General features: G+C 52.8%; 9 protein-coding genes across 12 annotated transcripts; 3 read left to right on the forward strand and 6 right to left on the reverse strand.

Moving 5' to 3' along the window:
* Positions 1-1,317: 1,317 nt before the first annotated feature.
* Positions 1,318-2,681, forward strand: H310_05303. 2 transcript variants are annotated; one of them, XM_008869981.1, is made up of 3 exons: positions 1,318-1,769; positions 1,823-1,993; positions 2,046-2,681. In XM_008869981.1, exons 1-3 carry the CDS (start codon positions 1,331-1,333, stop codon positions 2,120-2,122), a joined length of 687 nt encoding a protein of 228 aa, XP_008868203.1. In that variant the 5' UTR covers positions 1,318-1,330; the 3' UTR covers positions 2,123-2,681. The 2 variants fall into 2 exon arrangements, with proteins under 2 accessions (XP_008868203.1, XP_008868202.1); XM_008869980.1 differs by having other exon boundaries at positions 2,123-2,681.
* Positions 2,682-2,811: 130 nt separating this feature from the next.
* Positions 2,812-4,446, reverse strand: H310_05304 (hypothetical protein). Its single transcript, XM_008869982.1, has 7 exons — positions 4,273-4,446; positions 4,002-4,178; positions 3,708-3,934; positions 3,533-3,652; positions 3,357-3,461; positions 3,221-3,295; positions 2,812-3,169 (listed from the first exon to the last, which is right to left on the reverse strand). Exons 1-7 carry the CDS (start codon positions 4,412-4,414, stop codon positions 3,038-3,040), a joined length of 978 nt encoding a protein of 325 aa, XP_008868204.1. The 5' UTR covers positions 4,415-4,446; the 3' UTR covers positions 2,812-3,037.
* Positions 4,447-5,048: 602 nt separating this feature from the next.
* Positions 5,049-6,111, reverse strand: H310_05305 (hypothetical protein). The gene has a single exon (XM_008869983.1). It carries the CDS (start codon positions 6,078-6,080, stop codon positions 5,145-5,147), a length of 936 nt encoding a protein of 311 aa, XP_008868205.1. The 5' UTR covers positions 6,081-6,111; the 3' UTR covers positions 5,049-5,144.
* A 1,347-nt stretch (positions 6,112-7,458) lies between these two features.
* On the reverse strand, positions 7,459-10,435 carry H310_05306. Of its 2 annotated transcripts, none has more exons than XM_008869985.1 (12): positions 10,068-10,435; positions 9,723-10,017; positions 9,531-9,656; positions 9,220-9,447; positions 9,043-9,171; positions 8,898-8,991; positions 8,662-8,847; positions 8,501-8,616; positions 8,318-8,449; positions 8,115-8,264; positions 7,757-8,063; positions 7,459-7,708 (listed from the first exon to the last, which is right to left on the reverse strand). In XM_008869985.1, the coding sequence occupies exons 2-12, from the start codon at positions 9,765-9,767 to the stop codon at positions 7,524-7,526; spliced, it is 1,698 nt and encodes a 565-aa protein (XP_008868207.1). In that variant the 5' UTR covers positions 9,768-10,017; positions 10,068-10,435; the 3' UTR covers positions 7,459-7,523. The 2 variants fall into 2 exon arrangements, with proteins under 2 accessions (XP_008868207.1, XP_008868206.1); XM_008869984.1 differs by having other exon boundaries at positions 7,464-7,708; positions 9,723-10,025; positions 10,068-10,400.
* Positions 10,436-11,114: 679 nt separating this feature from the next.
* H310_05307 lies at positions 11,115-19,532 on the forward strand. Of its 2 annotated transcripts, none has more exons than XM_008869986.1 (4): positions 11,115-11,244; positions 11,317-11,773; positions 11,827-16,267; positions 16,339-19,532. In XM_008869986.1, exons 2-4 carry the CDS (start codon positions 11,439-11,441, stop codon positions 19,423-19,425), a joined length of 7,863 nt encoding a protein of 2,620 aa, XP_008868208.1. In that variant the 5' UTR covers positions 11,115-11,244; positions 11,317-11,438; the 3' UTR covers positions 19,426-19,532. The 2 variants fall into 2 exon arrangements, with proteins under 2 accessions (XP_008868208.1, XP_008868209.1); XM_008869987.1 differs by having other exon boundaries at positions 11,127-11,244; positions 11,314-11,773; positions 16,339-19,504.
* On the reverse strand, positions 19,491-20,983 carry H310_05308 (hypothetical protein). Its single transcript, XM_008869988.1, has 3 exons — positions 20,499-20,983; positions 20,188-20,446; positions 19,491-20,091 (listed from the first exon to the last, which is right to left on the reverse strand). Exons 1-3 carry the CDS (start codon positions 20,955-20,957, stop codon positions 19,637-19,639), a joined length of 1,173 nt encoding a protein of 390 aa, XP_008868210.1. The 5' UTR covers positions 20,958-20,983; the 3' UTR covers positions 19,491-19,636.
* A 200-nt stretch (positions 20,984-21,183) lies between these two features.
* H310_05309 (hypothetical protein) lies at positions 21,184-21,915 on the reverse strand (the record flags this gene model as incomplete). The annotated part of the gene is made up of 1 exon (XM_008869989.1): positions 21,184-21,915. The coding sequence occupies one exon, from the start codon at positions 21,913-21,915 to the stop codon at positions 21,184-21,186; it is 732 nt and encodes a 243-aa protein (XP_008868211.1).
* Positions 21,916-22,124: 209 nt separating this feature from the next.
* Positions 22,125-23,623, reverse strand: H310_05310 (hypothetical protein). The gene is made up of 4 exons (XM_008869990.1): positions 23,411-23,623; positions 23,168-23,366; positions 22,700-23,110; positions 22,125-22,643 (listed from the first exon to the last, which is right to left on the reverse strand). The coding sequence occupies exons 1-4, from the start codon at positions 23,617-23,619 to the stop codon at positions 22,314-22,316; spliced, it is 1,149 nt and encodes a 382-aa protein (XP_008868212.1). The 5' UTR covers positions 23,620-23,623; the 3' UTR covers positions 22,125-22,313.
* Positions 23,624-23,963: 340 nt separating this feature from the next.
* Positions 23,964-24,528, forward strand: H310_05311 (hypothetical protein). The gene has a single exon (XM_008869991.1). The coding sequence runs from the start codon at positions 24,001-24,003 to the stop codon at positions 24,478-24,480; it is 480 nt and encodes a 159-aa protein (XP_008868213.1). The 5' UTR covers positions 23,964-24,000; the 3' UTR covers positions 24,481-24,528.
* The last annotated feature ends 374 nt before the right edge of the window (positions 24,529-24,902 follow it).

The following is a 24,902-nucleotide window of genomic DNA, read 5'->3' on the forward strand; positions in this document are numbered from 1 at the left end:
ACAAACTGTAACCAAGTCAATTGATATCGTGTATTTCAGCCAATCAATCGATTGTCGGTTTGATTTGTCGCATTTGCCATTCTATCTATACATAGAATATTCAACCAATTAGAATACACTTTATTGTGGCATATCTCGTTGACATTCAATTTAAATGGTATTGATTCAATATATATAAAATACCTAAAGGATTATTTGAACCAATTAAACAAAGAAAGAAGTATTTGTGCTCTTAGCACGAATTTGGTCGGATGTTAACGAGCCCACTGCACATACGAGCGTGCAATATAAACAGCGCAAACTTATAGTTTACTCCGTAAGTTTTCATACCATATACTGAACGACGAAATATTACAAAGATTGCATCCATCCAAGAACCAGACAACTCCATATTCTCACAAAAATTGACAAATAAAAATTTAAGAGAATCGTTTTACGTCCATGTTGCGGGATTTTCTGCCTTGGCGCGCAGCGGGCATTGCAAGGCGAAAGGATGTCCAAGTGTCGACATCGAACTCGAAAAGCGCCCGAGTACAAGATGTCTAATTCTACTAACCGTATACTGCATATGCTCTGCGTTATCAACGACGCAAATGAACACACAATATACTGTGTCACGGACTCTTTACTTCGCTAGATTATCGGGGGGCATCGCGCATGACATCATGGGGGCGACTCCACAGCTGTGAGAAAAAGAGTGCTTTTATAGAAGCCGCCGCGGACAAACCATGGTTGCAACGAATGACATCGGCTGGACCACACAGTCCTTGAATAAATAATCCACTTCATTTTGTAACCTAATAATGTAACTCAATTACGAAACGGGTCAAAGTGAATATAACTTGAAATATTATAATATTATATTTCGAAGTACGTTTGAAATTCAAATGGTTGTGCTGTGTATTTCAATAGTTTATACCTCCAATGTTTTATAGATTGTACAAATAGCATAAAGTGGACCGTTTCGATTAGGGGGGGAGATCAGTATGGAGTTTTTCAAACTTCAAACATGGTCATCACATCGCAACAAATCAACTGGGGTAATTGCTTCACGACACTTCAACACAAATACACACAGAAGTTTCACCATGGATGCAAATGTGTGAGGCACTCCAAGCATTCATTGCCACCAAATCAACCACTTTACAATTCGTTAACCTGTCCAATGGTGGTCGCACCTGTTGTTGCCGAAAAATCCGCAATGGGAGAGAGGCAAAGGGGTCTCCGGATATTATTATCCGGATATTTCGCGTTTCCAATGCCGTCTGACCAATCAGCGCAAGCGAGGTCATGTTGCATCATTCACACACAGTATATCTCGCGAGTGAAGATGCATGGAAGTTCAAGTATTGGGTCGGGCTCCATCGGTACCCGGCTGAAGTGCATCCAGGATACACAGGCACAGGAGGAGCGCCAGATGAAAGAACAACACGCGCGTTACTTGGACCAGGTCCGCGAAGCGCAACAGAACGAGCTCAAGATTCTCGCAGACAAGCACGCAGCGCAACTCCAAGCATTCTTTGAGGATGTTCAGCGCGCCGCTGCGCAGATTGACGCAGAAGCGAACGCGTTGATGGAAAAGAAGCGACAATGGGACATTGTCGAGCAGAGAGTCCATGAAGCCATGGAAAAGCTGTCTAACTCGGTTGTCAAACTCAACGTTGGCGGGCGCATCTTTGCTCTCCCAAAGGACACGCTGCTCAAATACGAGGGAAGTTACTTCCACGCGATGCTTTCACAAAGCAAGTGGAAACCTGACTTGGACAATGGTGCATCTTCCTCTATATTGTGAGGTATTCCCCCATCAACCAGTCATGATTAGATGCATATTTCATCGATGCCGACCCCACCTTGTTCGAGTACGTCATGACGTACTTGCGCGAAGGCGACTTGAGCTGCGAGGGTCTCCCGCCCCTCAAGAAGCAACGACTCATGAAGACTCTCGACTATTTGAACCTGGAAGTTCTAGAATGGGACGCTAGTGCTTCTGTGGGTACGTCATCCATCACCATGATCGCCCATCGCACTTTGCAGCGCTGTTGCAGGTTTTGGACCTATCCTTGGGCGCATGGAACAACTTCGACTGCATCATTTGCTTGCTTTACTGACACCGCCATGCTAGGCATCACAGACGGCACGATATTGATATCGGAAGACAAACGGACAGTGAGTTTCTCGCTCTCCATCGCCGACGAAAGCGGATTCATTCAGGCAAAGCGTCCAGTGGATCGTGTATCTATCCAACTCGTGAACCGCGGCAACACGCTCAACGTCATGCCGCAAACGTACATTGGACTGGAAGCGTTCAAACCGGACGGCGACGTCGACTCTGTCGTGTCGTACAACATTTGCTCTGGCGAAGTGAGCCGCGGCCACCTCTTTGAAGACTCCCCGCGGGGCCAAACATTTGCCGACGGTGACATCCTTACAATTGTGTACAACCGCCAAGCCAAGACGATCCAGTTTGCCAAGAATGGTCTCGACATGGGCATCTGCCTCGAAGACGTGCCCGACAAAAAGTACTACCCGTACGTCGACACCAACTGCGACGGCATTTGCTTGTCGCTAGCTAGTTGAGCCCTCTCGACATGTAAATTATCCTCGATACGAGCGCACGTCGCGCGACACGCTGGAGTGCCCGATGCAAACGCTACCGACAGCGTGGAAGGGTCGAAAAATGTTTGCAAGGACGATGCAACCTTGTGTGAACCAACATCGATCCAGGATGGAATTCCACAGCATGCGTTCGCTTCCCATGCATTGGTTGTGCGGATAAAGCGATGGCGTGCTGGGATCTACATCAGGTTGAGTCGGCTTTACATGAAAGGCGTCAATGTTGTTGTGTAGCGGCAGCACCTTGGAATGGCTGCACACGATTGCATTCCGTTCAAAAGAGTTGTGGCAATCACACCAGCGATGGTAGAGCAAGTCCGTCGAAGGCGGCGCTACGAGCGGATGAACGTGCGGCGGACTGATGACGTTGCGTGGGCGGTGAGCAAAGAGACTCATTCCTTAACGTGGCGAAGATGGGATGCTTCTACTTTCGCTGGCGGACATATTGGTCGTACAGCTCGACGTTCTTGGCCAGTTTGGATTCGAGAGGACCCAAGAGCCGTTTGAAGGTGCTGCGGTCTACAACAAGGACCGTGGTGTCTCGCGCGGCCGTCACCTAATGTCGATCCACATGCATGAAGGTGGCACAGCACGACATCGAAACTACCGTGGCCTGCCGAACTTCGTCGCTGAGGAGTGCGATCTCACCAAAGTAATCGCCACTGCCCAGTCGCCTCGACACCTCATGATCGACGGCACCGTGAGTGCTCCAGAATGAATCTACAATCTCCAGCTGCACATACCTCTTCGCCGCGTTTGGTGCATGTGACTTCGCCGTCCGAAATGATGTAAAAGTCATTGCTCTGGCTGCCTTCCTCCAAGATCAACTGACCCTCTTCGACGAAGACCTGTTCCGCGAGAAGCAACTCGTGAGGATGCCACGGTCGAAGAGATTGAAAACGCGTATTCATCGCCGTACTGGTCGCAGGGCATCGACAAGTGTCAGGCGCTCATACTTGGTCAGCTCGGACAAGATGGGCACTTCGTCGATGAACGCTTCGTAGAGCTTTCGCTGCTTGATGGTTGTGTCCATGAGCACCTGATCTCGCCATCGCACGCTCTCGTGAGGAGCATTCGTTCTCGTCCTTCAGTACCTTCTTGAACGTGACGCGATCGAGGCCCCAAGCAACGATATCGGAGGTTGCCTTGATTGTGGCCGCTCGTGGCGAGTCGTAGAGAAGGGCAAGCTCTCCGCAAAAGTTGGTCGTCGTGTCGGCTTCCAATCCCCCGACACGGTGGCCGTCAATATAGACATCAGCGGACCCAGACGCCAGCACGAAGAATTGATCGCCTTCGTCGCCTTGATGAATGAGTACCGCGCCTAGGGAGGTCCTCAGCCATCTCGTGCGCTTGGCCCTCGTCGGGATGCCCATGCGGTTGAGGTTTACCTCGCTTGAACTGGAACCGCTGCATGGCATCGATCATGACGGACATGGCTTGTTCATCTAAGTTGGCGAAGAGGCAGTTGTGTCGAATGGTTTGGCGGATGTCGGCGCGGTCGCTTGCGCTCTTTGGGTACTGCGGAGGCGTCCATCCTCGTTCCAGATGCAACGGCGTCGCCATGACTACCGACCATGCACGCACGGTGATCACAACGAATTCGGTCGACGGGATGGCATGACGAGGCGCTTGCAGCCTCAGCCAAGAAATGGATTTTACCTGTGTTGCGCCGAGATGTCAGGCGCGGGCCGTACGGTGCGCCATGCCTGGAGTCGGTGTCGCTGCCGTCGTCGCTCGTGTAGTCGGACGCATTGTCCAAATCGTCGGCCGCGTGCTTGGACTCGCAGTCGATGGATGGCATGTCTAGCCAGTGGGCGAAAATGGATTTCTGGCTCGATGATAAAATGTCGCCCAAGATCGCCTATATATAGAGGCACACCGCTGGCCTCCACCACGGCTGGACCGCTCGCCATGGGCGTTTGATCTGACCACGAGGCAGTTGAAACGGAAGATTTGGCTGGCACACCGCCCCACGTTGATCTGTATGCCGTCGCGCCTGCATACGCCGAGTACACTGTAGAGGTTACTCCTCCCTCGGTGCAGGGGCATCTCACCTCCTTCCCAGCCCATGGCAGGAAGAAGCACCCGAGGTGTCACGCCCTCTTTCCCCATGCCGCGAATGTCCCGATGGTGGGGCCCTGCGCCGCGTACGCCTTGTTGGACGAGCCAAACATGCCAGACCAAAACTTCTACCCTGGGCTTCGTCGCCGCTGCTGTGCGGTCGAATCTAGAGATTTCGATGCTGCATGAGTGAGGCATGCATGGCCTTCCTCTCGCCTGGAATCCGCACGTGGAAATCGTTTTCGTTCCACTGGACGCAGTCGGGAGCGAGTATGATAGTGCGATGTCCATGCGAGTGAAGTGCAATTCTGTAATCCGTTGTACGAACCCCACGAGCGCCAAGAGACATAGCTTTTCCCCGAACGTCGTGGCCACAAGTTTTCTGGCTGGCTGCGTGAGCTTGGATCGTGGTCAACTCATGCAGTATGCTGAAAGGAACACAAATATGCTTAAGGAATAAATACTGAATGCTAACACTGCCAGATCGAGTCGTCGACCGTGATTCTGTCCATGAAAAAGCTCCCCATCGTGATGTCGTTGGAGTCGCCAAACTCGTCGTGCAAACTGTGTCCAGACCAGGGCAACGGGTCCACGTCTTGAGCCTTCAATTCTTCGACGACCTCCCATTCCATTTGACTCATGCATGGCTCGTACAGGCCAATTGTGCAGTCGATCGTCATGGCGCTACCGACGTCCATGGCGGTCTCGTGCGGTTGCTGCTCCCAGTGCATTGGGGTTGGCGTGGGTGGCGTAGAGGGGACAACGATTGTAGAAGACATCGCCTGCCCTATCATCGCACCAAACCCCACCAGGTGTTTGATCCAAAATTCGGTCTCCGCTTCACGCATCGCTTCCATCGGTTGTCCGCTGTGCAACTTGAGTTGCCAATAAAACGCGTCGCGTAGTGTCGTAATTTGCTTCTGACGCTGGACGTGGCGCTTGTAGTTGGCGCCGTTCGGCGTCGGGTGGTACACATACGTTTGCTTGCCGAGGGTGTCCTGTTGTTTAAACTTCTTCGTGATGCGCATGGGGTTGCAGTTCAGGAGCATCGCGAGAGTCTGGCGGAGGTGCATGCCCTGCTTCAACGGAAGGCATCCTTCCTTGAACAGCTCCATGAGGAGCAAGCAGTATTCATGCTCGGCATCGCCCCAGTTGCGGCGAGTGCTCATCGGCGACGAAGTGCTGGACGACGTGGGTGATGATGGGTTCGTGGTTGATCGGCATCGTCCAACAAGCGCGATGGAGTCGCTCGGTGTATGGCACACTTCGCACGCGAGCACCGGCCAGTCGAAGATGCACCGCGAGTGGAATGCGTGGCCGCACGACTCAAGCAAAACGATTGCGTCCATGCCTTTGCAGACAACACATCGGCGCGGCAACGCTGTGGATTGGTGTGGATGCGCCATGGATGTTTTCGGGGAAGGTGTCAAATGTGAGAATGGTCACGTATCCATGATCCACCGATCGCCGCCTCGCCGTGTTCGAAAATCATTCTCTACGACAGTGGTATGTTCACTACCATCATTCTCCGTCGTTTTCCATTCGTTCTCGCATTTGATTGGTCAAAATGTATGGTTCAGTCAAACTTCGTCCACTCAAGCCTTGACCACCACGGACGCAACCCACGCTTCCCACGCTTGTATGCGCAGCACCGTTCGCGCCAAAAGGTGTCGCGGTCGAGGCCATCAATGGGTGTGGGCTGAAGGAGGAGTCCACCTCACCATGCCGCCATAAAGGTTCGACCATTGCACCTTTTGGACGGATCGACCAACACCCCATCCACTCATTGCGTGGGCCATAGAACATACCTTTGTATCTCGTTGATGCCTCGACTTGGCTAGTGATGACATGAGGAACAATTACCATAATGTCGCTTCATTTTGCACGAAAACACGGTGTCTTTGCGCGTGGGACCACAGCATCATAGAGAACATTGCAACGGAAGATGCTGTCGCAAGCGATGATTATATTCCCAAGAGCGATCGCAGCGCCAACGGGTCCATCATGAATATGGATTGATTTCTTCGCACACCAACAGGATTTGGCGCGTCGGAGGTCAAGGTAGAATTTGCGAACGAACGTTGGCATCCGTTTCGATGTCCAACTGCGGCGAATTTTAACCAATTCAATCGCAGAAAAGTCATTGACCAATGAAAGCGTTGTATACTTTCTGCACTTGGTGCTGGCTTGTTATGGCGATCGGAAAGATGCAACCGCCAACAACGACAACGGTGCCATGCTCCACGCCGCAGCGGATACATGACCACATTGCTACGCTTCTTGGGGACGTTGGGCCGCGTAAGCTAGCGCAAACCCATCCGCCACCCCCAATCACCACGAGCCATCGTTCAGCAGACCAGATTCTGGAAGCGTTCTATCGTCGCCGTACCCGCCGTCATGCCCGACAGATCAAGCGAATGATGACCCACATTCAACCACGAACCATCAGTAGCACCGAAGAAGTTCGGGGCTTCATTCAAGCCACCCAAGAGTGCGCCATTTGCCTTGAAGCGATGACGCCCACCAGTCGATCGCAGGTTCGTTCTTTGTGCCGCCTGCCATGTGGACACAGCTACCATGCTCACTGCATCAATGCATGGGCTGCTCATCAAAGCACATGCCCGTACGATCGAATTCCATTCTTCCACACTGGACACTAATCCGTGCCTACGCAGTGATGTGAAATATAAATGTTTTCCTCTTTTCTCCAGGATTTTCGCTGTGAAGATGACAAAGCAATGCTCTCGCAACGAATGTCTGCATGAAGCACGGAACCCTCGATGAATCCAGGAATTTCGATCGATTAGGGGTGTCTGGTTGAGCGTGTTTCATGGATGCCACTGCACGTTCTATGTTCCGCACCACCGTCGGTACGTCGCCGCCATCACGTCGGTCGAACCGTTGTCGTCTTCTGGCGCTACGTCGTTTGCTGCCACCTTAACTTCCTTCATAAACGTGTCGGTGACGACCCAAATGATCTCGTCGCGACCTCCGACAAATCCGCCGTCGTCGTACTCTGCGTCAATGTAGAACTCTACAACTCTGTTCACACACACGCACACGTCGTTCCGACCAAACCCACCTCTGTTGGCATGTGGGCCAAGAAATGGCGTCGTTGGCAGCGCAGTATCCACCACATCAAGCCCCAGGTCGAGATAGCACTGGGGGATGGTCTCGGCCGCGTATTCCCGGCCGTTCGAACTCTTGCAGATCCAGCACTGTTGCACGGCCAAGACCACCAGCACGTCCATCTTACTTTTCGACAGCCTCTCCCTCGATATTACCAGCGCCCCACACGCTTTGCACTTGAACGCCACCAAGTTGGATTTGTCCGCCAGGGTTTCATGCATAGCTCGGACCAATTTCACCGCCGTCGCTGTGTCCGACACCTGTAGACAGCTCTTCCGCACAACGACCACCCTGACAGAAAATTCTCTTACCTTGTACGCGACGGTGGGGCGATGGCGAAAGCCCAGTTGAATCGTCATGTGGTGCGCATCGTTCGTGGTGAAGACGGCCATGCACAACAGATGCGCCCGATGCCGCTGAATGACGCCGCCGCCGGGTAAGTATTCCATTAACTTGGTCGGCTACTTTCGATGCGGGAGTCATGGCAGTTGTACATGCCATCGATACAAGATACCGTGACGTGGACGAGCCCCGTGAGCCCTTCGCGGCTCAGAGGTAAGTCAAGCGAGTCTGCTTGCTCCATCGACAAAAAGATCGTGACGATCATGCCGGGTGTTGTCGGGGGCATCACGTGTTCGAACTCGACCTAGTACAGGTGTGTCACAGTTTCATGCCGAGCAACTACAGAGCAACTCACGGGCATGTCGTCGACGTCTGGGTCCATTTCATCGGCCAAATCACGAAGGAATTCATCGACGTGGTACGACAACGCCCGCTGCCTGGACGACGCTGGTGACATCGGCACCTCACATTCTGCCACGCCTTGTCAAGATTCCACGAGGGATTGACATGAATTACCTGAGGCGACACTTGTCCGACCTACGCTCGAGACCATGCTGCCTTCGCTGAATGCTGCGCTGTGAGCTCTGGGTTTTCGAATCATCGAGAGGTAGGGCGCCGGCGGCTCTTGAATTTGGACCATGCGAGCTTGCATTTGCATTGGTTTCGATGGAAGCAGCGGATATGTCAGTGGGCCAGTCGTGCCTGGAATGACACGAGTTCGTTCCGTCACCGTCCCACAGCGAGAACAATACCTTTGTTGTGGCGTGAAAACCGCATGCTGTCGAGTTCTGTCCACGTCCAGGCAACTTGATCGAGCTCAACGACATCTCCCAAGTAAAACAATACCTAGATCAGGGCCGTGGTCATGCGACACGATGCGCAGAGACAATAGCATACTTGGCGGCGGTAGTCTGGAACAGCCGCCATAGGATTCCCCATCAACTTTAGTGTGCGCAAGTGCTCAAGTTGATTCAATACACTGACGTCGGCCAAGTCGTTCAAGCAGTTGAACGATACATCCAGGTGCTACAACAACATGTTGGGTGACGAGGTGGTCGAAACAACTCGCAATACTTCGAGCATGACGAGATTTGACCACGGTAATGATCGCAGGGACTCGAAAGCGTTGTGATCCAGCGCCAGCCACGTCAGCTTTGGATACGGCTCTGGGAGCGATAATAGCTTGAGGCGGTTGTGGCTGAGGATAGCTCGCTGCAAATTGGACCGGGCTGGAAGTGTGTGTAGTTGGGCCAGCCGGTTGTTGGAGAGGTCGAGCTGTTGTATCGCAGACACCCGAAGCATCTAGCCCAAATCGGTTAAGGGGAGCTGTACAACTTGCAAACAAGCACGGCAACTTGAGTGAAACGATCGCGAGAGCAACATACTTCGTCAGGGAACCATTCTCGCAGGTCCGAGTGAACAATCTTCAACATCGTCAAGCGCGACCATGACCCCCCGTGGCGCAACACGTCCAGTGGCGATTGCATGACGCATTCCGTGACGTGTAAAACCTACGTGCGGTCGAGAGCACACGATGTCTTTGGTAAATGCAGTGCTAAGCCACGACCGGAACACACCTCCAGCTGCATCGTAAAGCAAGCCAGTTGATCCAACACCACCATAGACGTCCGAAGCAACTCAATACGCTTCAAGCGGGGAAAGATGTTGAAATGAACGACCGTTTGATCGGGGGTTCCAGTCACTTTGATGCATGTTATCTCCGTCAGTAGAGTCGATAGCTTCAAGACGTCCAAGTGCCCCACGGGGGCGACGTCGGGGTCGTTGAAGGCGTCGCTCTTCCGTGGGGACAGTACGCGGCGAAACGATTGCGAGTTTGTTGTTCCTCGGATTGTCCATCCGTCAATTCGCCCGCTGTTGTCCTTAAATTGTAAAGTTATGGGAGACGTGACGAACAACTGTACCGTCGCTCGTTTGGGGCACAACGTCGTGTGTAAACGATCGTTCAGGTACGCTATTGCGACAGGAGTTAGCGCCAACTTGACTAAACCGTCCTTGAGCATGCCAGCGTTCTTTTGTAGCGTTTCCTGTAGCAATTTCAAGAATGACCCGTCGCCGTAGAACCGGTCAATGTAGATTGCTTTTGTCGGTGACACATTGGCGGGAGACTGATATACCGTCGAAATGCGACCACCATCTGGCGCGAACAAGGGAACCCCGTCGTGGAGACCGTCTTCAGTTGTGTCATCGTACTCTGTTGCAGGGTCGGTCGCTGCTGCCACGCCTCTAGTGTTCATGGCGACCTTCTTCGGTCGAGTGTGGTTGCATCCATGGGAGCCCCGGATTGGTCCAATCGACGACTCTTCCTCCAACCATTTTCCTTCAATTCGCTCCATGGACGCCTCGGATTGGTCCAATCGACTCTTCATCATCCAATCATTTTCTTTCAATTCGACGAAGGTTGGGGCACGGACCAGGCCACCGCGCCAACTCGAAGGCGTTCGTGAAGCATTTGCGCAGTGTCATGCGCTCATAGCTATCCACACAAGACAGCGGGGAGCTAGCGGTTGCATTGCTACGATCGCCGTGATGTGGCGTTGATTCGCCAAGTGAATGCAGTCAATGAAACGCGCCATGTCGTCAATAGGTCCGTCATTTGTCGGCTAATGACAGTGGAAGCCTCGTAACATGACGTGTTGTACGAGAACTCCATTCCCGCCAAGCTTCCCACTGAAAGGCGATGGCGGTGTCTCGGCGCGTTGAGGGTCGGCCCGACCGTGGAGCGAAGATCGCGAACTTGGGCGAAAAGACCATCACTCTTCCATCTGTTTAAAACAAAATCTTTACCAATAGAAGTAAAGTATGGATTCTGTGTTTGAAACAGTGCACGACATCGTTTAGAACAATGCCCTTTCAACAATAAAATGATGAAAGTGTGTGGCCCTTGTGGGATTTATCTTGGAGTTTGTATAACGCAATGTGCATATTTTATTTTATTTGACGTCCCCGGCTGGTGATCGCATCTTGACTGTTGTAACGAGGGAGCAATCCACCGCCGCTTCTGCATCGACCGCCACTTCTCTCCACGGAAAGGGCTGTCCACGAGTGTTCGATCGGTCAAGAACATCTCTATCTATACAGGTATGATGCTGCGCAATTCATGCTCCACAAACGTGCAAGAGAACTGAGCGTGACGATGTATGAAATCAGCAGTCGCCGCGTCGAGCACACTCGAGCGCTGCATTCCCGTTGACATCACGAGGAAAAACACTCGTGACAGTGCCATTTCCATCGTGACGTCGTCTACACCAAGTCCAAGCAACAGTCACAAACGAATGGAACCCGACACGTCATCTGATTCATCGTCTGTTTCCTCCAACGTCCCCAAGTCATCGTCGACGACACAACTCAACGAGTCGGACAAGCGCCGACGTCTCCTACAAGACCCCTCCACCTCCCACATGGATGCAGCAACAGGACTTCCGTTGAACCCTCAACAGAGCCAACTCCTACGCATCGTGTACGAAGATTTGCGAAAGCAGGCAACTGTCGGGTGGCACAACGCCGTGAACTCGTTCGAAATTGCTCATGCCCACTTGCACGAACCTGAGACGCAAGAGTTCTTGCAACTGTGCTTTGCTCAAGTTGTCAACATCATGCTCGATCAAATGTACTGTCCCTGTCGCCAAATCACCCATGGATCTCACCTTCCTGCACGACTAGGACGTCAAAGATGGCAGTCAACGAGAAGAATTGTGTCATCCGCACGCTAACCAAGGGTACAGTTCTCTGTCTGGCACAAATCCAGAACCCCCAATCGCCACCGTCTTGTCGCCTCACGTACTTATCGCACATGGCGTTGATTCTCAACAAGCAAAAGCACTTTTACAAGGAATTCCGAGGCTCGAGTGTGTCCCACCACATGATGGGACAATACTGGAACAAGTCGCCCTCGGGGTGTCCCGAAGTCCGGATGCAGTGCCTTGCCCTCTTCAATGAAGGCCATGGGTTTTCCATGTTGACTCAAACGCTCGAGCAGTACGTTGTCGACGCCGACAAGGGCGTCGCGTTTCTCCAGACTGTGCCCATGGACGACCTGAAGCTGCTCCTTCAAGGGCTATACGATGTTCGCGGCCAAGTTGACCCGATGTGTATCCATCGGCTGCTTCAAGCTGTGTTGTCGTTGCTGCTCGTGTTGCCGGCGGCTGAGTTGAAGAAGGAGCCGACCGACTCAATTGGGCACATGCTGCACTTAATCCAGCGGTTCATCGAGCTAGAAAAAACCAAAGACGATGCACTGGCGCTGCAGGACGCGGTCTTGGACGTGATCGGACGATTCATTGAATCCACTTCGTTGCCACAACGGTTGTTCGGGTTTGAGCAGTTGGGCTCCGTCGTCCAACTTGCACGGCGATCGACGCCCCTGCCCGTGTCGTATCAAGTCACGGGAGCAGGGTCAGACATTGTGAATGGCGTGTACAAATTGGTCATACCAGCCACTCCGTCGTCCACGTTGCCCGTGCCTGGAACATACATCAAACAAGAAATCAATGCAGTGTCCTCGCACCGCCATCATCCTTCCCCTGTGACGCCGCACCCCATGACGTTGTTTTGCTGTACGATGAAGAATGGGTCCAAGATGTGGTTCCTGTCTGAGGCAGATCAAGCCCAACCCGGCACAGACCAAGACATCGACTACTACCACCATCCATCTGCTGGGGACGAGATCATTCCGCCGTTGTCGCATTGGGTACCGACGGGCCAAGGCATTGGCCCGAGTCCGCTGTTGATTCCAATTCGAGCCGCCGAGTGTATACCCGCCGACCCCACGCGTTTGGATCAGCGCGTCCTGGCATTTGTCGAAGAGAAGAAACTGCTGAATGAAATCTTCGGTGACCGCATGCATCGAGAAATTGTCGTGCGAAGTGCGTCGTTGCTGCGCTTCTTGGCTGAAGCTGGACAGCTCACGGACGACCGCCTCCAGCATATATGGACCTCGGCAACCGGCAAGGAAGAATCGCTCGTGACGGAAATTCACACGTTGGTGGTTACGTCGATGCTTGTGTACTTGAACGACGCGCAAGTAGCGTCGTTTTTGTCGTTTTTGCTCAGCCAACCGGCCTCAGCGCTAAGTGACGTTGCGCTGTTTGTCGACAAGTTGGCTGCGACATACCGCACTGTGCTCCACCGGGTCAACACCACCGTCACGGTCATGTGCTTGCGTTTGATTTGGCGAATTCAAAACTCGTCCGACCCGCAGGCCAAAGATGCTTGTAGCACTTCGGAAGTCGTCGAATTGTTTCAAACAGGTTTGCAAAGTCCATCTGGCGAAAAGGAGCGCTGGCTATTTGTCAAAGAATGCATTGACGTTCTCCGCGTGTCGGCGCAAACGATCGGCGCGCAGTTGAGTGCAGAACAAGAAGTGGCCACGACGCGGAGTTTGGAGCTCCTGAAAGTGCTCTTTGAGTCGTCGTCCGACGGCAGCGCCAGCGGTGGCATCGTCGACAAGGTCAACTCGACGTACGGTCTCGTACAGCTGCTCTTCGACGAATTGGCTGCGTTTGTCCAGCGCCAAACGATAGAGTCCGCCCTGCGCCACCGTCTCGACCTCATCCATTACATCTACGGCAAATCGCACGCCCTCGAAATGACCCAAGCCCAAGTGCGATCCCTCTGGACTGTGCTGTCCAAGCAAGGTGGCAGCGTTTACCGCGACTTGTGCTGGTTGTTTCTCGCCGAGTCGAGCGTTTTCGCCCAAGACAACGTCGCACCGTTCAATGTGGCCGTTTGCGAGTACATCTTCAACGACTTGATCTGCAACCCGAAGGAAACAGACTTTAGCGCGCTGAGCGAGTCTGGATTTGCGTGTTTCCTCATGTATTTTATCGGGATCAATGCCCATCACCACTACTTGATTCGGTCGACGACGAACAACTCGATTCGTCGGATTTTGTCGTTTGAGGCGCTAATCGGCCTCGACGCCTTGTGGGAAATGGCCATCTACGGCCTCCCCAACGTGTCCAAGTCAGCAATCGTGGAGCTCCTGAACGTGTACGTTCAAGTCGACAGCACTCTCGCGGACAAAGCAACCCAGCATTTTCTCCAGCACGTGTTTGACGTGCTCAAACGGTCCTCCTCCGACGTCCACGTCGTCCAGCATTGTATGCATTTGCTCACGGGGTACATGAACCAGAGCCCGATCAGCGCCGCGGTATTGCACGGCAAGCGTTCACGTGGTGCGCCTTTGACCCTCGAGTGCGTGGTGCAGCGCATGCCTTCGTCGATGCTCGAGAAAATTCCACCATTTACGCTCCATGTGTCCTCGAACAACACTCTTGGCAGCGTGCGGCAGTTGGTGGAAGCGCAGCTGCGCCATCCATTGACCCAAACAAAGTTGCTCGTGCAAGGCGCGCCGTTGATTGGTGACGGGAAAACGCTCAGCGAGTTTCCACAATTCATGCAAGACAGTAAGCCGAGCGTCGAAGTCACGATTGTGCTGTTTCAAACTTACGTCACCAAGGACTTCACCGGGGCCGACTCTGCGTCTGCCGGCCAGCCGCATCACCTCGGCACCCTGCTTTCCCAGTGCGAGTCATACTTTGACGTGTTGTTTGGGCTGCTCGATCGATACCAGGAGAAGCAAGATACCGAGACCCATGCAATTGTCCTGGATGTCATCGCAAACTTACCGACCCAAACGAACCTCCTCGATCTGGTGTCACAGCCCCTTGAGCGCTCGGAAAGCTTGCAGAAATGGTTGACGTACAACACATCGTACCACAAAGCTGTGTACGTGCTCGAGATTATTGACGGGTGCCTCATGCCCGTTCACGGCCAAGCGTCCCCTGCATATGTGGCGTCATTTATTAAGTACGGCCTGGACCAAGTGGTACATTTTCTGTTTGAAAATCGCGTGAACGAACACGGAATGGCGGTGGCGATTCGACTGGTCAAGTTTTGCGTGCTAGACGCCAGCAGCTCGTCGTCTAAGTCGGTCCACATGTCGGCGGGTCAAGTTGCCTCGCTCATGACCCAACTCAGTGCGCTTGTGCTGCGCACAGCTCTTTCTCCTCGCATTGTGATCGATGCTCTCCAAATCATGCAAGCAATTTCTGTCCACATGCCCTTTCAGCTCCCGGATCCGTGGCCGATGCAATCAACTTTGCTGCATCCTGAGGAACAAATACGAGTCCAATGGTTTGCAACGTTGCAAACGCAGCCCAATGTGATGCAGCTCATCACGCCTGCCCTCCAGGCGCTCCAACATTCGCTCCCCATCGACAGCGACCGGGGCACTCAATTGTTTGCTCTGCTGAAGTTTTTGGTACCTCAAATGAACCCCGACCACGTCGAGGAGCTCGAGGCAGCGCTCGTCGGTCTCTTTCAGCCGGCCATGTCCAACTCGGTTCTGTTGGGTTCACTGACGATTTTGCAAACCATGTGCGTCCAACCGACGTTGTCGGCACGGGCACGCCAGCAGATTCTCAATGTTGCGTACGACAAGTGCTTGTTTGCGTCCGGGACGAAGTGCTTGTGCGCCACGCCCGAGACACGCAAAGCAGCGTACGCAGTCGTCGCGCAACTCGCGTCGATCCATGCGACAGAATTGCACGCGAAGCTATCGTCGCTGATCGAAACGACGAAGAGTACGAACGCGTCGTGGGGCCAAGAAGTGAACGTGATCGCGCGTGGGCCTGACGACCACGTCGGCTTGAAGAACCAGGGGTGCTCGTGCTACATGAATTCGTTTTTGCAGCAAATGTTCATGTACCCTCCGATTCGACAAGGGCTGTTGGCGGCCGAAATTCCGCTCGACAGATTTCCCGAGATTCCAGAATCCGAATTGAACCTTCAGCAGTTGGTGCAAACCAACCCCACGAGCTTGATCGGGCGACGGATTATGAATGAAGCAAACAACGGCCGATCGTTTGAGGCGGTCATAACGGGATACGACCCCCAGACCAAGTTTCACCTCATTAAGTACGATGAAGGTAGCACTGACGTTCGGCTCAAACTGTGGGGCAAAGAAGCAATGAGTCGAGTGACGTTGTTGCCCCCGGCGTTGCAAGGCGACGATGCGACTGTCGAAGTCTTGCGACAGGTCCAGCGCACGTTTTGGTACCTTAAGGAGAGCGAGATGCGATATTACAACCCGAAAGCACTGGTACATTCACGCAATATAGTGTTCTGATGAATAGGAAAGTCGAATGCACATTCATGGTTGTTGGCGTTTAGGTGGAAGCGTGCAAGTGCTTGAACTTGGAATTCTCTGTGTACCAACAAAACGACGCGAGTGAGTTTTGCGATAAATTGCTCGATCGGTTGGAAATTGGACTGGGCAAAACCCCTCAAGGCGCGGCGTGTTTGCAGTCGCACTTGGGTGGCAAGTTGATTTCACAAAAGTTGCCAAAGGGATGTGGCCACCGCTTCGAACGTGAAGAAGCGTTCATTCGCCTCGAGTTGCAAATCAGAGGCAAGGAGAGTATTGAAGAGTCGCTCTCGGCATTTGTCGAGGGCGAGCTTATGGACGGCGACAACAAGGTCGAGTGCGAATTGTGTGGCGAAAAGAAAGCTGCTATCCGACGCACGTGCTTTGGCGCGTTGCCCCAGTTGCTCGTGCTACACTTGAAGCGCTTCGACTTGGATTATGCCACGTTTGAAACAGTGAAACTGAACAATCGATGCTCGTTCCCGCTGGAGCTCAACATGAAGCCGTACACAAAGCACGGCCTCGAGGAAAAATCCGACGACGACAACGATGATGACAACGAAACCAAGGACGTCAACATGGCAGAACACGCCGACAAGGACGACGCCGAATACACGTATCATCTGCGCGGGGTCCTCGTCCATGCAGGAGTTGCCCAGGGCGGCCACTACTACTCGTTCATCAAAGACCAAGCTGTGGGGAAATGGTTCAAGTACGACGACGAAGACGTGACGCTGTTTGACCCGGCCAACATTGAAGCCGAATGCTTTGGTGGGATGCAAAAACGAACGTCGTCGTGGAATGGTGTGAGCAACACAATGGAGATGGAGGTGTTTAGCAACGCGCTGATGCTGTTTTACGAAAAAGTGAGTGTGGTTCCGCCGCCGTCTCTTGCCTTTCCACCCGTTGTGAATGCTGCGATCAACACGAACCCGATCGCGCAGCAAGTGTGGGCTGCCAACGATCTCTTTCTACGACACTCGTACGTGTTTGACACGGCGTTTGACGAATTCATCAAGCAGATCGTGACCGCTCGATCGACCGACTTCAAGTGGCTTCAACTTGGAATGCAATTCGTCCTGGCCATCGTGCTGCGGTATCGTGACAAGAAAGGATTTGGACGATGGCTGTCCCTATTCCACGACGGATTTGTTACGTGCCCAGAATTTGCCACATGGCTCTTGCAAGCACCGGATCTCTCGATGTTCTTTACGGAATGCCCCGACCCGAATGCCCGTCAAACGGTCGCGAGACTCCTCTCCCGCGCTGCGACCGCCGTGGCTGCGTTCCCCAACCATGACACTGCGCTGACCCAATTGAGCACGCGCATCGCAGACTGGTGTGTGCCCCCTCTCGTCGATGAATATTTCACGCTGGTCCACAACATTGCGACGTTGTCTCCGGTGATTCGCGAACGCCTACAGCGGTATCAAATGGTGAGTCGATTGATACATGTGTTACTCGGTGCGCGGTCGTACCCGCGACTGGTGCAAGCGTACGGCCCTGCGGGGGAGACCCCCTTGGAGTGCCAGGCATTGTTTGACGCCATCGGCGCACTCTTGGGCTTGACACGAAACTCGCCCGAGCCGCTCTTGGCAGAACAGACCCGTCCCACCGCTCAGAATCCATTTCCCAAGATCATCCTGAGTGTACGGGCCAGAAGTGCGTTTGCCCTGCTCTTTGAAGAATATTCCGTCGACGGCATAATGGGTGTGAAAGAGCTGCAGAAATATTTCCGCGTTTGTGGCACGACTGTCGCGACCGCCAAGCTCACGGCCAAGAAAATCAAAGCGATCTTAGCCAAGTGGCCGCGGTTGGATTTGGACGCTTGGCTCGAATATTATACGGAACTCGCTGCCACGACATCCAAGCAAGTGTTGAGCGACCTGAAAGCCCATGGTTTCCGAGAAAATCTCCAACGACCGCCCGCGGTACAGGCCCTGGAACCTGCGGCCCTATTGCTGCAACACCTTCCTCCGTTGTGTCGTGAAGCCATCGTCCACGAGGTGTTTATCGAAGTGGCACTGGAAGAAGACGCTGAAGCGGTCGCGGAGTTGCTCGTGCGAGTGAGCTTGGGCAATGCTGCGACATCCACACTTGTGATCAAGAGCGTGTTGGCAGCATTGTATCATGCGGAATTGGGTTGGAAAGGACAACCAATTGTGGACGCGGCCGTGCTGATCTTGACGCAACTGCTCACGTTCGACGAAGCGAACGCCGCGTCGCTGATCGAGTTGACAATAGTGCAAACGACGTATTCGCTGCTCGTGGCAGCGACCGATCGCGTAAAGGTCTACTCGCAGTATGGCACGGCGCCGGCACTGTTTATCTACAGGTATATTACCATCTTGATGGATCTGCACAAAGTCCCGAGTGTCGGCCGGTGGCTACAAGCTCGTGTCACCGACTGGGTCTGGACCTACGAGTGGCTTCGTGTGGAAAGTTTGAAGCCAAGTTTGGGCGGTCGGGTGGCCGTGTTGTACCGCGATCCAGGCAAGTTGGAGACGTTGATGGCACTGGGTGAACTGTTGCATGTGCCGTTCACCCCGGATGAGAAGAGCTACACGGTGTCGGACGCTGGGTTTGCCCCCGTGAATGGCGTGTACTCGATGCAGCAGCACCAACGCCATGACGGGTGCCCCGTGTTTTGTATGACGAGCCCCATCAACCACGTCGAGTACACACTGTTTCGATGTGAAATGCCCAGCAAGACCCACCGGTGGTACATCTCGCACGCGGACAACCGTCAAACGCTGGGTACGATGACGGACGTCGATTATTACTACTGCTTGTGTACGGTCCATGATGATACTCCACCGGAAGATGGATGGAAAGTGTGGTCGAAGAACCCGGACGCCGTGGGCCCCACGCCCCATATTACGCTGCACTCGTGTTCGGTGACGGCGGACGATCTCGACGTGACTGGCCACGGCACGCACCATCTTGGCGGGGGCACAAAGTTTGTCGTCCCCGAAGTCGACATGGACGAAGAAGACCAGACTGTCGAGTACGAAGACAGCGAAGAGGAAATCCGGGTGAGCAACGAACGGTTCCAAGCTGTGCATTTGGAATCGCCGTCGGAAGGTAGCATCACCGGTGGTGGAAGGCTCTAAAAATGCGACCCACTCGCCATCGTTTTTATAATCCACCATGAAGGACGGATGTAGTTTCGATGAGAATGGCGTCCATGTGTTTTCGTCGCTTACTTGCTGATTGATTCCCTGCACGACGTGGTCGTTTAGCTGGAAAGGATGTATTTGACTGGCTCCAGTGTACGCAACGAGAGCAAGCCGACCCAGAAATTGCTGCTTTTTTCGTTCGGGTTTACTCGTACTCAAACGTGCCATGGGGCGACACGATCGTGACCTTTTTCCCAGTGTGGGCTTCCACTCGACCGACGATCTTGGCGTCGACTCCAAATGAGTTGGAGATCGTGATGATGTCGGCGGCGACATCCGCTGGAACGTACAGCTCCATGCGGTGGCCCATGTTGAACACTTGGTACATTTCCTTCCAGTGCGTCTTGGATTCGGCTTGGATGAGCGCAAAGAGAGGTGGTGTTTCAAACAAGTTGTCCTTGATGACGTGGACGTCTTGGATGAAGTGGAGCACCTTCGTCTGCGCGCCGCCGGAGCAATGCACCATGCCGTGAATGTTTCGCCGAGGCACTTTGTCCAAGATGGCCTTAATGATGGGCGCGTACGTACGTGTCGGGGACAGCACCAACTTGCCCGCGTTCAACGGCGCGCCAGGTACGTTGTCCGTGAGGGTCTTGGTGCCTACGCCGTGTTCACTGGATGAGCTCTGCCTCTCCCGCCAAAGTATCATCGATTCCATCGACGAACACATCTTTTGGGGAACTACGATCGCCTTACCAGAGTACACCAACGCGTCGGGGACGCTAGGGTCAAAGCTTTCGGGGAATTCGGTCGCCAATGTGTGTGCAAACACGTCATGACGGGCGGATGTGAGCCCGTTGCTGCCCATCCCGCCGTTATACTCCGTTTCGTACGTGGCTTGGCCGAACGACGCCAGACCCACGATGACATCCCCAGCCTGAATCGTGTGGTTGGAAATGACGTCACTGCGCTTCAAGCGGCAGACGACGGTCGAATCCACGATGATCGTGCGCACCTGCCAATCCCATGTCAGTTCCTACACCTCTTCGAGTCGTGGCACGACATACCAGATCACCGACGTCGGCCGTTTCCCCGCCAGTCGAATGGATGCCAATGCCTTGGCTGCGCAACGTCGCCAAGAGCTCCTCCGTGCCGTTGATAATGGCAGAGATGACTTCACCAGGAACCAACTGCTTGTTCCGGCCGATCGTGGAGCTTAACAGAATCTTGTCCGTCGCGCCAACGCACAGAAGATCGTCGATGTTCATGATCAATGCATCTTGGGCAATGCCCTTCCACACGCTCAAGTCACCCGTCTTCTTCCAGTACATGTACGCCAAGGACGACTTTGTGCCAGCGCCATCGGCATGCATTACGATGCAATACTCGTCGTCTCCAGAGAGGTAGTCCGGCACAATCTTGCAAAATGCTTGAGGAAACAGACCTTTGTCCACGTTCTTGATGGCATTGTGCACATCTTCTTTGCCCGCGGACACTCCGCGTTGGTTGTAGCGCGAGTCGGCCATGGCGATCGGGAAATGCGCTGGCACCGTTTCAATCAATTGGTGGTGTTTGCGTATCCGGATAATCCATGTCAATGTGTATCCGTACAATACCTCATCTTGCTTTTGATTGGTGTAAATAGTGCAATTTAAATTGAGCCATTGGCTGAAAAATGTCTATAATGAGTTATGATTGGATACTGAAGGGAGAACGTACTCTGATTGGTGCATGTTAACTTGCGCCATATGCTCATGCATCGAATTCAGCACTGATAAGTTCACCAATCGCTGGGTCTTGCACTCCGAAGATGAGATCCAGTGGTGGAATTCGCGGGGTGCTCATGGCATCCCATTTACGGCAGGCATGTCCAGCAAGGCGGACTGCGTCAGGAACAGGAATACCTTTGCATCCAGCGCCAAGTAGTGGCGTGGCAATGGATAAGAATGGCCCAGCAGTGAACGCAAGGTTCAAACTCTCGATGTAGCACGATGCAAGTTTGTACTCCCAGTCCAACGCCAGGTAAAATGGCGTGGCTGTGTGTACGATGCCTTGAAAGCGCTTGGAGAGGGTGCCAGGAGCCTTCGTGAACACAGCACTGCCTGTCGGACATTTAATTGGCCCCTTGATCCCATCCAATAGTTTCTGGAGCTCGTGGCCACCGGCAAGACATACTAGGCCGTCAATAGTTTGGACAGGGTATAGCATCTTGTCACCAGCGTCCATGCCGCCCCAATTCAAAGACTGATGCGTCATGTTGGGAGGTGGCTGTGCTGGCACTGGACCACCCCGCGGAAAGTACGAGAACAAGGATGTCCCGGTCATGCCTTCGTTGCACGGATTCACGAGGACGTCGCATGGAGGAGGCTCGTTGACTACGTCAGGAGTGTGGTAAATCATAATGCGCAATGCCTTGCCACTCAAACGGTGGGAACTGATTTGCTTGATGCGCACTGCCATCACCTTTCGTGACTCCATTTTCATGTTCGGAGGAGTGAATTTGTATTACTTAGCTGGTATTTAGTACTACTAAAATTTATTGCATACCTATGCCAAGGTAGATTTTCCGGGTGTACTAGTACTTCCTTGGTACTTCGACGTACGATACTCGGAGTTACGTTTTCTGCTTGAGATGTGGAAACATCGCATTCTGCACGATGCGCTGCTTGTTGATCAGTTTGGAATAAGAGAATTGATGGCAATTCGCTTTGCTGGCATAGAGAGCAATGGACACGACACTGGAATGGATAAAGGACAATCGAGAGCGGTGGATAGCCAGCCAGTTGTAGGCAGAAGTCCCCTCAACAAGAACTTTTTTCGCTCTGGCCAAATGATCAGTTCAAGCGCTTTTAGATCATGTTGATTCATTTCGTGCGACGCGCTTAGCCTTTAATGGAATCAAACCATTGATCGAGCGCAGCTTCGGTGGTTGGGGCGCATGCGTCGTCAGGATCTTCGTCGATCGGAAGGATTTCCAAGTGACAAGGCCGGTGACCGCGCACTTTTGCTTGAGCTTGGAACACCATAGCCGTTCCTTCCGGGCCAAATACTTCGTCCAATACCTTACGATTGAAGTCGAGCGGCTGTTTGATGGTAAGTTTCGCTGGTGGTACTGGAAGAGGTACGCATTCGTTCAACTTGGACAGCTTATAAGCTTGCTCAATCATGCTGATGGAGCTCTTGAGACGCTGGGAGAGCGATTTATCTTGGACCTAGACATGACAATGACGGTCGAACGAACATCTTCGCGTGGGCGTATTAGTCACACCTCGTCCAAATTTCGCAACAATCGCATGAGTCCACCATGCGCGTTCAGAAGGGCCACTGCCTCCCGAATCTGCATACCACCAGGAATACCTGGAGTTTTACCTCGCAAATCCCCACACAACGCTCGGATTTCGGGCTGTTGGCTGGGCCGAGCACCACCGAGCAGCTTCTTGACTCTGGCCTCTCGAATGGACTGCCGCGCCATTGGCCGATATACGATCACCTGATGGTCCACCTTGTCTTTGGGTGATAATGAAGTTTGCACCAACTGGTACATATCCGTGTCATTCGTGACGATCACGACGTCAAACCCATCGACCACCGACGCTTTAGCGTACGACGCAATGAGGTCGTCGGCCTCCACTGATGGCACTTGGATCACTGGAAACCTCAGCGCTTTGAGCACATCAATCTACCCATGACCATCAGGGAGGGCGATGTCGACACACAAAGGATGCGCACAACTCACAGTAATCGGAAACTGAGTGCGCAGATGCTGTGCCATGGTGCGTCGTTGGTGTGCTGGCTTGTACATGGCATTTGCAAGTTGTCTCTGGTTTGTCTGAGGGGTGTCGAAAATGATGGCCAAGCGATTTGCTTGCTTGGAGTGGACGATCTCGCGCACTCGCTGGACGAATCGCACGGCCGCTCCAATGGGTTCATCATTCCTGAGAGTTTAATGAGATCGTAGACAGCAAACGAAGCAACTCACCAGATGAGCTTGCAGCGCGAATCGTAAACGTCGTACAGCATGTTGTTGCCATCGATCAAGAGGGTCGTATCTCGCTGACGCTTGACTTCACGCGACAATGCACTGCAGCTCCAACTGCTAAAGGTCTGGCTCTGCGGAATGTCCAAGCACCAGCGCCGACACGCCAACAAGATGGCCGACCATGATACAGGTCGACAAGGTTGCAGCATGTCGAGGAATTGCAATTACGAGCGATGGTTTGCCATTGGCTCGTATACTTCGATATGGTCCAATCAATGGCTCAAGGGGAAAATGCCTTCTTGTTTGCGGATGAAGATATTTTCCTCCTCTCGGGACACGCAACGTAAACAAATTTTTATTGCACTCAATTGAAAATGGTGTATAAAACAGAGGTAAAAAGGAATTCGCTGAGATCAATTTTTAAATAAGGAATCATTTAACTGTAAACATATTTCATTCTATTATGAATACTAGTATTTAAATCGATAAATATAGATTTATTTTTTATAGTAAGTATTATGATCCCGCTGCTGTAGTGTGGGACTAGGCATTTGCATTGTGCAAACGCAACAATTCAAACCGAGTTTACTATGTTCCGTCGCGCTGTCCCCGCCTTCCGCCGGATCCACCTAGCGAATGCTCCAGCTCGTCGCGGCATAGTGACCACTGTGTTGGATAAGGTTAACTACACAGCCCATGTTGTTACGACGGGTGGACGTGAAGGACACTCGAAGTCTACCGACGGCGGCAACTTGGACATCAAGCTCGGCGCGAAGGGGGTGAACCCGGAACAATTGTTTGCCGCAGGATACTCTGCGTGCTTCATGGGTGCGCTGAAGTACGTTGCTAGCAAAGACAAGATTACCCTTCCAGATGGCTTCAAGATTAACGCCAGTGTGGACCTTGGCCCCATACCGACCGGGTTCGGTATTGCCGTCACGTTGGAAATCAACCTGCCCGGACTTGACAAGTCCGTTGCTGACCGCGTGGTCAAAGCCGCCGATATCGTGTGTCCCTATTCGAACGCGATTCAAAACAACATTGTCAAGGAACTCATCGTTAAGGTGTAGTGCAACACATTTTACTCCCTCTAGTACATATTTCGTACATCGTTTCTACTTAAACACTGTGAAGGGGTGCAGTAATCGTTGTACACCGCGACTGTATTTGCACAGGTGGGAACTTCAATTCGCCAGCAAACTCGAGATATCACGAAGCTCAAACTGTTCACCCTGACGATCATGCAGATAAGATCTGGCGAAATGTCTATGCAGGAGGCTGTCTGCAAGCTGGGTGGGATTCGCCAGTTAGAACAACGCACTTTCTAGCCCCCCCCCACAATGTCTGCAATACTCTATGTCCTAGTATTTAGGTGAAAAAGTTTACTACTAGTACATTAATACTACTAGTTGCACTACTAGATGGATTTGAATTTTCTGAACTTCGCGCACTTTTCAAATCGGGAACCCAAACACCACCTCGTGCCGACCTG

Source organism: Aphanomyces invadans, assembly GCF_000520115.1.
Source record: "Aphanomyces invadans strain NJM9701 unplaced genomic scaffold supercont1.9, whole genome shotgun sequence".
Taxonomy (NCBI): Eukaryota; Oomycota; class Saprolegniomycetes; order Saprolegniales; family Verrucalvaceae; genus Aphanomyces; species Aphanomyces invadans.

Coding starts and splice junctions, on each gene's coding strand:
- H310_05303 (XM_008869980.1), top strand. CDS start 1,331: ATGCATGGAAGTTCAAGTATTGGGTCGGGCTCCATCGGTACCCGGCTG. Junction 1,770..1,822: donor GAAACCTGACTTGGACAATG/GTGCATCTTCCT, acceptor AGTCATGATTAG/ATGCATATTTCATCGATGCC. Junction 1,994..2,122: donor GGACGCTAGTGCTTCTGTGG/GTACGTCATCCA, acceptor CCGCCATGCTAG/GCATCACAGACGGCACGATA.
- H310_05304 (XM_008869982.1), bottom strand. CDS start 4,414: ATGCCATCCATCGACTGCGAGTCCAAGCACGCGGCCGACGATTTGGAC. Junction 3,935..4,001: donor GCGGTTCCAGTTCAAGCGAG/GTAAACCTCAAC, acceptor GGACCTCCCTAG/GCGCGGTACTCATTCATCAA. Junction 3,296..3,356: donor GCACCAAACGCGGCGAAGAG/GTATGTGCAGCT, acceptor GTCGATCATGAG/GTGTCGAGGCGACTGGGCAG.
- H310_05305 (XM_008869983.1), bottom strand. CDS start 6,080: ATGGCGCATCCACACCAATCCACAGCGTTGCCGCGCCGATGTGTTGTC.
- H310_05306 (XM_008869984.1), bottom strand. CDS start 10,400: ATGAACACTAGAGGCGTGGCAGCAGCGACCGACCCTGCAACAGAGTAC. Junction 9,172..9,219: donor CAAATCTCGTCATGCTCGAA/GTATTGCGAGTT, acceptor ATGTTGTTGTAG/CACCTGGATGTATCGTTCAA. Junction 8,265..8,317: donor CGGGGCTCGTCCACGTCACG/GTATCTTGTATC, acceptor CATCGAAAGTAG/CCGACCAAGTTAATGGAATA.
- H310_05307 (XM_008869986.1), top strand. CDS start 11,439: ATGGAACCCGACACGTCATCTGATTCATCGTCTGTTTCCTCCAACGTC. Junction 11,774..11,826: donor AACATCATGCTCGATCAAAT/GTACTGTCCCTG, acceptor CTGCACGACTAG/GACGTCAAAGATGGCAGTCA. Junction 16,268..16,338: donor ATTACAACCCGAAAGCACTG/GTACATTCACGC, acceptor GTTGGCGTTTAG/GTGGAAGCGTGCAAGTGCTT.
- H310_05308 (XM_008869988.1), bottom strand. CDS start 20,957: ATGGCCGACTCGCGCTACAACCAACGCGGAGTGTCCGCGGGCAAAGAA. Junction 20,447..20,498: donor CGGCCGACGTCGGTGATCTG/GTATGTCGTGCC, acceptor TGGGATTGGCAG/GTGCGCACGATCATCGTGGA. Junction 20,092..20,187: donor CGACGCGTTGGTGTACTCTG/GTAAGGCGATCG, acceptor AACACGGCGTAG/GCACCAAGACCCTCACGGAC.
- H310_05310 (XM_008869990.1), bottom strand. CDS start 23,619: ATGCTGCAACCTTGTCGACCTGTATCATGGTCGGCCATCTTGTTGGCG. Junction 23,111..23,167: donor GCACTCAGTTTCCGATTACT/GTGAGTTGTGCG, acceptor GGTCATGGGTAG/ATTGATGTGCTCAAAGCGCT. Junction 22,644..22,699: donor TGTTGCGAAATTTGGACGAG/GTGTGACTAATA, acceptor TGTCATGTCTAG/GTCCAAGATAAATCGCTCTC.
- H310_05311 (XM_008869991.1), top strand. CDS start 24,001: ATGTTCCGTCGCGCTGTCCCCGCCTTCCGCCGGATCCACCTAGCGAAT.